The sequence below is a fragment of the Hyposmocoma kahamanoa genome, unplaced genomic scaffold (assembly GCF_003589595.1).
Source record: "Hyposmocoma kahamanoa isolate Upper Pololo Valley unplaced genomic scaffold, ASM358959v1 67, whole genome shotgun sequence".
NCBI classification, from domain to species: domain Eukaryota; kingdom Metazoa; phylum Arthropoda; class Insecta; order Lepidoptera; family Cosmopterigidae; genus Hyposmocoma; species Hyposmocoma kahamanoa.
The window spans coordinates 6,464,754-6,473,427 of NW_020653855.1; the positions used below are offsets into that span (position 1 = coordinate 6,464,754).

Here is an 8,674-nt window from a genome sequence, read left to right on the forward strand (position 1 = left end):
TTTGAAAAAGAATTAAAAGAGAAAATATTAGCTAGACATAAGAAAAAGCTGAGTGATCAATCATCTCTTAAGATGCCGATTAAATCTAGAATATCAACAAAAATGTCGGATGGAAAAGAAAAACTCATAACGTCTCTTAAAGAAGAAGGGAAAGATATGGGTCATCCTGATGTGTCCTCTGAAGATAGCCGAAAAACGGCTAATTTATTGTCGATTATTGACAAGTCTATAGATGGTATTTGTAGTTGTCTTAAATCATCAGCTTCGCAATCTAGCCCGGAGACCCAAGAACAATTAGAAAAAATTTGCGTTATGCTTAAACGTTTTTTGAAAGAACTTTACATTGATTGTATAAAAAGACGAACGGAAATGCATTTAGAAAAAACATCCACAAATATGCCTGTAAAATTTTCAAAGAGTTCGATACAGTCTGCTAAAGAGACGGCTGCAGATACATCTCTGAAACAAACATTTGTATCTAAATCGAGCCCTAGTTTTGAAGGGAAGACTGAATTCACTCCAAAAATTGTCAAAAGTATTTTTGAAACTTACCAAGATTCAACTGCTGCACAGAAAATTTGTGCTGATACTGACGATGAATGTGTAAAACTTAACGAACTAGCTGAAAAAAATTGCACTTTATCCCGGACGTTTAATTCTGATAGACCAGGCCGTCCTATTGAACAGGATATTTCTGTGATGATTACTGATGAGAAACTGAAAGCTGTTAAAAAAATTATAAATGAACTTTGTTGTCAACTCAAACGTACAGCAGACGTGACGGGAAATACAAATAAAGATGAAGTCGAAAAACTATGCAATGATTTCAACAGAGTAGCTGAAAAAATTTACATGGAACGCAAAACACTGATGTCACTGAGAATATCTAAAGACGAAGATATTTCCAGTATTCAATACGAATCACGAGAAAAAAAAGAAACTAATTCGGGTATTGCCCAGAGTGCATCAGATATTCCGGATTTTCAAATAATTACCCAAGAAAATCCTACAAATTTATCAGATGTAGATGAAATTCCCATTGAAACTAAAAGTAAGCCGCTGGCAGCAAAAGATTCAGAAAATCAACACGAAGTCGGGGACTTTGCGCAAATACCTTCCCTAAGCGCCAAAGAAGAGAGCAGCATAGAATCTCTTATTCCTGAAGATAAGACTAAAATGATTCTAATAGAAAAAAGTAAACATGTAGCAACTGATGACTCGAAGACAAAAATTTCAATGGCTTCTGATGGTAAAGAAGACAGTTCTGGCATACCTAAAGCCAGCAGTTCTGGAGTGAAGACCCCCAATACTACCGGAGATAGGTCTCCTGTAAAAACTAGAGATAAGACACCAGTCACTACTAGAAATAGTACAGCTGATAGTTCTAAGAAACAGACATTACTTATCACTCCTAGAGAGGAAAACCACCTTGATACTAGGGCAGAGGTTTCTATCTGTCCTAGAATTATAAGACCAGTGAGTTTTGAAGAAATAAACCTCCTTGATTCTGAAGAGAAGACACTTGTTACTCATCCCGAGAAGGCTGCCATGGCTACTAGCACTAAAAATTGTTTTTGTCCTGGACAGATAATTACTTTTTCTGATGAGAAAATTCCCATCTGTACTAGAGACAAGGCTCTCATCGTCATTAGAGATATCAGTACTGTTGGTACTTCAAACAAAATTGCTGGCAGACCTAGAAAAAAGACTTCAAGGCAAATGATTCGTAGCACCACCGGGGAAAAATCTTCTTCTCATTCTATAGAAAGACCTCCTGAAAGTAGTGAGAAAGCTTTACGTAAATGTAAAAAGAAATTTCCTGTCCTCCATAGAGAAGAAACTCCCATCAATAAGACCAAAGAAAAAACTCAAATTCTATCAAAAACCGTAAGAAAAGAACAGACTGGTAAAGCTCAGATATGCCCTGCTTATGACACTTCGTCAAAACAAAATATCTGCCGTCATCGTTTTATTCATCCCAGCGAAAAAAAAAGTAGTATTTCCTCAAGTTTCGGTTGCCTTAAAACAAAAATTGATTTAAATTCAGAGAAAAGTAAATCGATAATCAGTAGTTATAAAGAAAAATGGCCTGATGTATTTTCGGGCGAAAAAGTGAACAACCTACCTAAAAGCTACTTAAAAGGTAGGGTACCTAAAAGGGTGAAAAATTGCGAGATCCAAAAAGGATCGCTAGCAAATATGCTAACACACAGCATAGGCTCACAAAAACACCTCTTACAAAGAACACAAAGCACATCATCAACTGTTACAAAAACAACAAACGAAAATGAGAAAAAATACTCGCTTAAAAAGGAATTAGTAAACTCGGTATCAGAAGACTGCCTTGTTAGCAAGACGTCACAAAAACACTTTTTAAAAAGAATTTGCTCATGCGGTAAAAAACGAAGACAGGAACAGCATGATGACTCCCAACGTGAAGAAAATGATGATAACGAAATCAAGGCAGGCACAAAAGAGAAAAGAGAAATAAATAGCGATGGTCAATGTAAACTAAACCTTTCTAAGCTCAGTGAATCATTTCTAAAGTATTTACGTGATTTTTTGTATGGACCCAGTGAAATATCAAGTTTATGCAAACTAAAAGGCCCACGAATTTGCTGTCGCGATCTTAAAGGTAAGGTTAAAGCCGAGCAAGCGAATCAGGCAACTAAATATTTATCTAAAAATACTCATGAATTAGAAGGTCGTATCGAAAAAAATAACAGGCCATCTAAACGTATTGGGAGAGGGAGTTCAGCAGCGTGTCATGGATCAAAATATATAATTAAAGTAATAAAATCACCATCGCCTAAGTTAGAAAATAATTTATTACATTTGAAACAAAAAAAAACACCACGAAATTTTCTGGATAACGATACAAGAGAAAGCATCTCACAGGATAATAATGAAGCTGAAAACAATACGACCGATAATATAGACAATCATTTTATGGTACCATGCGCACGAAAGTGGGTTTATAAAAAAGTAGAAGATGGAGCAATGACATCACCGGATAATCTTATGGCAAAACGAGAATATCTTTCGAGTCCAAGTATTTCACCGACGGTTACAGTTAGGAGTGTGATGGAAAATCAATCCTCGCGGAGTCATACAAAACTTAAAAAATCACGGTTCCATACTGAAATAACAAAGGACCGTGGTCATAACGATATAGAAGAGATTTTACTTGATCGTGATGGGAACAAAGCATCAATTAGTGATGCGAAGTTGAACAAACGAAGTGATTGTACGAAAATAAAAAAATATGATCTTGAGAGGAAAAATGCTCGTATCAATACACAAAGTTATGAAAAACCCGACTGTATGACAGCATTATGCGTACCTGATTGTTATGATCTAAAAGATTTAGAATCACATGCTTATGTCAAAAGGAAAAGAGTCTCACGTTATCGTGATGTAGAAGAGGTGAAAACCGACCCGTATTACAATGACGACAAAAAAAAACAATCGCTTACAGATAAAAAAGTCCAAAAAATACGAAATAATCGTGCAAAAATTAAGAAACATGATATTGAGAGTAAAAGTACTCGTACCAAAGCACGAAATGATGAAAAACCCGACTGTATGAGAGGATTATGTGTACCTGATTGTTATGATTCAGAAGATTTAGAATCACATGATCGTGCCGAAAGAAAAGCAGTCTCACGTGACCATGTTGTAAAAAAATCGCGTGATAAAGAGCATGATGACAAACAAGAACAATCGCTAAGAAATGAAGAGATCGAAAAAATACAAACCAATCGTACGAATATAAGAAAATATGAGCTCGAAAGAAAAAGGGCTCTTAATACTTTACAAAGTGGTGATAAGCCCGACTGTTGGAAAGGAATATGCGTACCTGAATGTTACGATTTCAAAAATGTTAAATCACGGGAAATCAAACCTTCTAAAGATACTGACGAAGAAGAAGAATCATCCAACAATGAACGGATAACAAAGTTGCTTGATCTTAATAAAACACGAAGCATATCATCTGAAGTGGAAACTCAAAATTTAACACAGGATGGAAAAAGTATTTCCGCAACAAGTTTACATCCACCTAAATCACAGAGAGAATTAGATAATATCAAGGTACACAAAACATTAACGCATCCTACGGAACAAGAATTATTTGACACAGAAAACGATTTATCGCAAAATGCCTGTGCAAGGTCACGATCTTGCAATTGTGAAATATGTGAATTACATGATCACGTCGAAAGGGAAAGAGTTTCAAGTTATCGTGATGTAGAAGAGGTGAAGAAAGAACCGTATTACAATGTCAACAAAAACAAACAATCCCTTACGGATAAGAAAGTCCAAAAAATACGAAATAATCGTGCAAAAATAAAGAAACTTGGTATAGAGAGTAAAAGTACTCGTACCAAAGCACAAAATAATGAAAAACCCGACTGTATGAGAGGATTATGCGTACCCGATTGTTATGATTCAAAAGATGTAGAATCACATGATCGTGTCGAAAGAGTTTCATGTGATCGTATTGTCAAAGAATCATATGATAAAGAGATGAAAAACAAACCAAGTTACCGTGGCACACAAGAACAATTACTTAAAGATAAAAAACACCAAAAGATACGAAGTGATCGTGCAAAGATAAGGAAACATAATCTTGAGAGAAAAAATACTCGTTCCTATACACAAAGTGTTGAAAAACCCGACTGTATGAGAGGATTATGTGTACCTGATTGTTATGATTCAGAAGATTTAGAATCACATGATCGTGCCGAAAAAAAAGCAGTCTCATCTGATCATGTTGTAAAAAAATCGCGTGATAAAGTGCATGATGACAAACAAGAACAATCGCTAAGAGATGAAGAGATCGAAAAAGTACAAACCAATCGTACGAATATAAGAAAACATGAGCTCGAAAGAAAAAGGGCTCTTAACACTTTACAAAGTGGTGCTAAGCCCGACTGTTCGAAAGGAATATGCGTACCTGAATGTTACGATTACGATACGAAAACATTAGCGCATCCTACAGATCAAGAATTATCTGACACAGAAAACGATTTATCGCAAGATGCTTGTGCAGGGTCACGATCTTGCAATTGTGAAACATGTGAAGTGCCTGATTGCATCAAAATGTCAACACGACCATATTGTTGGAAATCAGAACGAATAAAGCAAATTCTCGAGAGCTCAAAGCAACGTGCTGCAGCAAATGCTAATGAAACTGGTGAAGAAGTTATGACAAGATACACTGTGAAACTAGACACATCCAATGATTCCAATGACAAGAAAAAAAAAAGCATTTTAAACCGAAAACAACAATTAAGTGGAACTAAGACGGTCAAAAAAGTATCAATTAAAGTATCAACAAACGGGACTAAAGGACCGCTTGTAGACACAGAAAACATACCTTCTGATAATGAAAACATAGAAAAAGATACACATGATCTCAACATGGACAAAAAAGCGTCAATTAAGAGACCAACAAAAGAAAACAAGCAACCAATTAAACATGGAGATGCTGAAGACGTATCCCCTGGAAGTGAAAAGATAGAAGAAGATACATATAGTACTAAGAAGAACAGAAATGCGTCATTTAAGAGCCCAACAAAAAAAAGTATAGAATCTGTTGAGGATGAAGTTATAGAAGACGTATCTCCTGAAAGTGAAGAAATACAAGAAGATACACATGATCATAAAAATGAAAATAACACATCTCTCAAAACGGCAACAAAAAGCGAAATGGAAACAAGTGAACTTGTAGATGCAAAATATGTATCTCCTGAAAGTGAAAAGAAACAAAAAGATACACAAGACATTAAAAATCACAAAAAAATATTACTTGAAACGGCAACAATTGGCGAAAAGGGGACAATTGAACTTGTAGATACAGAAGATATGTCTTCTGAAAATATGCTTGTACGTGAAAAAATAAAAAAAACATCACTTAAAAAGGTAGCAAGAAGAAAAGGATCAAGTACTGAAGATTCACATGACCGTCTAAAAGACATAAAAACATCAGTTAATAAAGTGATAGCAGGAAAAAAGAGAATAATTGAATTTGTAGATGAAGATAACATATCGTATCAAAATCAAAAGACAGAAAAACATAAAAATGAGAAAAAGGAACAGAACAAAAAAGAAAAAAAGACGTTGAGAACGATATCAACAAAACATGTGGACTCAGCAGACATACTACCTGAAATGAAGATAATAAGCCAACCAAGTGATTTTAACGCTTCGAAAACGTCAAATAAGATTGAAAAAAATCGACCATTTTATCATAATGTGATACAGACGATATCAGCTGAACTTATGGACAGATCGTGCTACAGTACGGAAATCTTAGTTTCTGAAAAGAATAGCAAAGTTTCAGTGGATAGTGTCGGCCTCGAAGATGAAAGTGACATTTCATTTGATTGTGCCAGCCTCGAAATGCAGAGTGACATTCCAGACAGTGCTACAACACACCAAGTATCTCCCGAGCTAGAAGACAAATTATATACTTTAGAGCGGAGCAAAATTTTAATTGATTTTGCCCCGCCGAAAGTGCAAAGCGAAAGTTCACTTGGTAGTACCACCCCTGTAGAGCAAAGCGAAATATTAACTGGTAAGACCAAGCCGGAAAAGCAAAGTTCGCTTGATAGGATCAGCCCTGTAGAGCAGAGCGAAGCTTCATTTGATAGTATCGAAATGAAAAAGCAAAGTGAAAGTTCATTTAATAGTACCAGACTTGTAGAGCGGAGCGAAATTTTAATTGATAATACCATGTCGGAAAAGCAAAGCGAAAATTCGCTTTGTAGTACCAGCTCTGTAGAGCAGAGCGAAACAGTGGCTGACTATGGTATTACGGCAAAAACTAATGAATCAAAAACATCTAACAGTGCTCGTACTAAGTTAAAAAAAAAATTAAGCAGTACTATAACCAAAAACGAATCTCGTTACAGTAACAAAACAAAAAAAGGCTCACGTAAGAAGGCTGCAAAAGGAGAAAGAGGATCAATTGAATCTATAGATGCAAAGCACATACGTGCTGAAAGTAAAGAGTCAAAAAAAGATTCACGTCGCAGTAAAAAGAACGGTACGACGTCTCTTAAGAAATCAGCAAAAAGAAAAAAAGGGTCATTTGAACTTGGCAGTATAGAAAACTTGTCTCCTGACGATTTAAGTGGCCGTAAAACGTCATCACTAAAAGAGGGAATAAAAAGAAAAAAGGGATCAACTAAATCTGTATATGTCAAAGGCATATATACTGAAAATGAGGACTTTAAGCAACATAAAGCAACAAAAAAGTCAAGTAAGGTGAAAGAACAAACTTCGTCAGCAGAATTTATAGACCCATCACTCGACTATAAGAAAATTTTATTAGAACCTGTAGAACAGAGCACTAGTTCACTTGACAGTACCAGCACTGTAGAACTGAGCGAAATTTCCCGAGATAGTACCAAATACGAAGAGCAAGCCGAAATTGCACATGATAATGCCAGTTCCAAAGAGCAAAGCGACATTTCGCTCGATGATATTAGTACAAAAGAAGTACCTCTCAAGTTAGAAGACAAATTATCCGATTTAGAAGGCATACCACTTGATCAATATGAGCAGATATTTATTGAACTACCTCCTTGTCCTGAATATGCTGTACCTAATTGCTTGGACCAATCAAGCCCTTATCCAAATTGTGCAGGTGAATTCCCAGAATATGACTGTTGGATGCCACGACGATTTCAGGCTATTTGTGATGAAGCAGCTGCTGACTATGATCCCACGACGAAAATTAACAAATCAGAAACATCCAATGATTCCGGCATTAAAACAAAAAAGAAATTAAGCAGTAAAAAAAAAAGAAAAAAATCACGCTATAATAAGAAATCCAAGAAAGACTCAACAACAGGACAAACAAAATCAATTGAAGATGCAAAAGATATACGTGCTAGAAGCAAAAAGTCCAAAAAAAAGACACGTGGCGTTAAAGGAAATGATGAAAAACTTTCGAAAATTAACATAGAAACATCTAACGATTCTGATAGTAAAAATAATTTGTATTTAGACAATAAGATGACGAAAAATGAATCTTTGAAATATACGGCAACAAAGAAAGCCTCACGTGATCGAAAGAAAGAAAAAAGGTTATTAAAAGAAACTAAAAAAAGGTTACATGAAAAGAGGTCACCAGCAAAAGATGTAGACGACATATTTCCTGAAAGGAAAGAGTCAGATGAAGATATACGTGGCCGTAAAAAACACAAAACAGCACCTATTGCAAAAAAAAGAAAAAAGAGGTCAATTGAAGTTGTAAACGAAGAAGACATGTCGCCTGAAAGTAAAGAGACCGAAACATTATCACGTAAAAAAGATAAAAAAGGCAATAAGAAAGATGAAATTAATACAAAAAGAAAGTTATCGGAAAGGGAGTCAATTAAATATGAAGAATCACCAAGCAAACTACCCAAAATGAAGACAAAAAATAAATCAAACAAACATAAAGCAACAAAAAAGTCAAAAAAGATGAAAGAAATGAAAAAACATTCTTACGATGAAATACAAACTTCGTCAACAGAACTTATAGATCCATCACTTGACTGTGCAGAAATTTTATCATTATCCGTAGAGCAGCTCGACAGTTCACTTGATAGTACCAGCCCTGTAGAACAGAATGAAATTTCCCTAGATAGTACCAAATACGAAGAGCAAGCCGAAATTTCAC

At 35.3% G+C, this 8,674-nt stretch overlaps 1 protein-coding gene across 1 annotated transcript in view; it reads left to right on the forward strand.

Moving 5' to 3' along the window:
- The window catches only part of LOC113232160, a 14,874-nt gene that overhangs the window by 2,662 nt on the left and 3,538 nt on the right, over positions 1–8,674 (forward strand). The window contains exons 3-5 of the mRNA XM_026466797.1: positions 666–1,887; positions 2,899–5,889; positions 6,268–7,654. Of these exons, the coding sequence (XP_026322582.1) occupies positions 666–1,887; positions 2,899–5,889; positions 6,268–7,654 (5,600 nt within the window). The remainder of the gene's footprint in view (positions 1–665; positions 1,888–2,898; positions 5,890–6,267; positions 7,655–8,674) is intronic.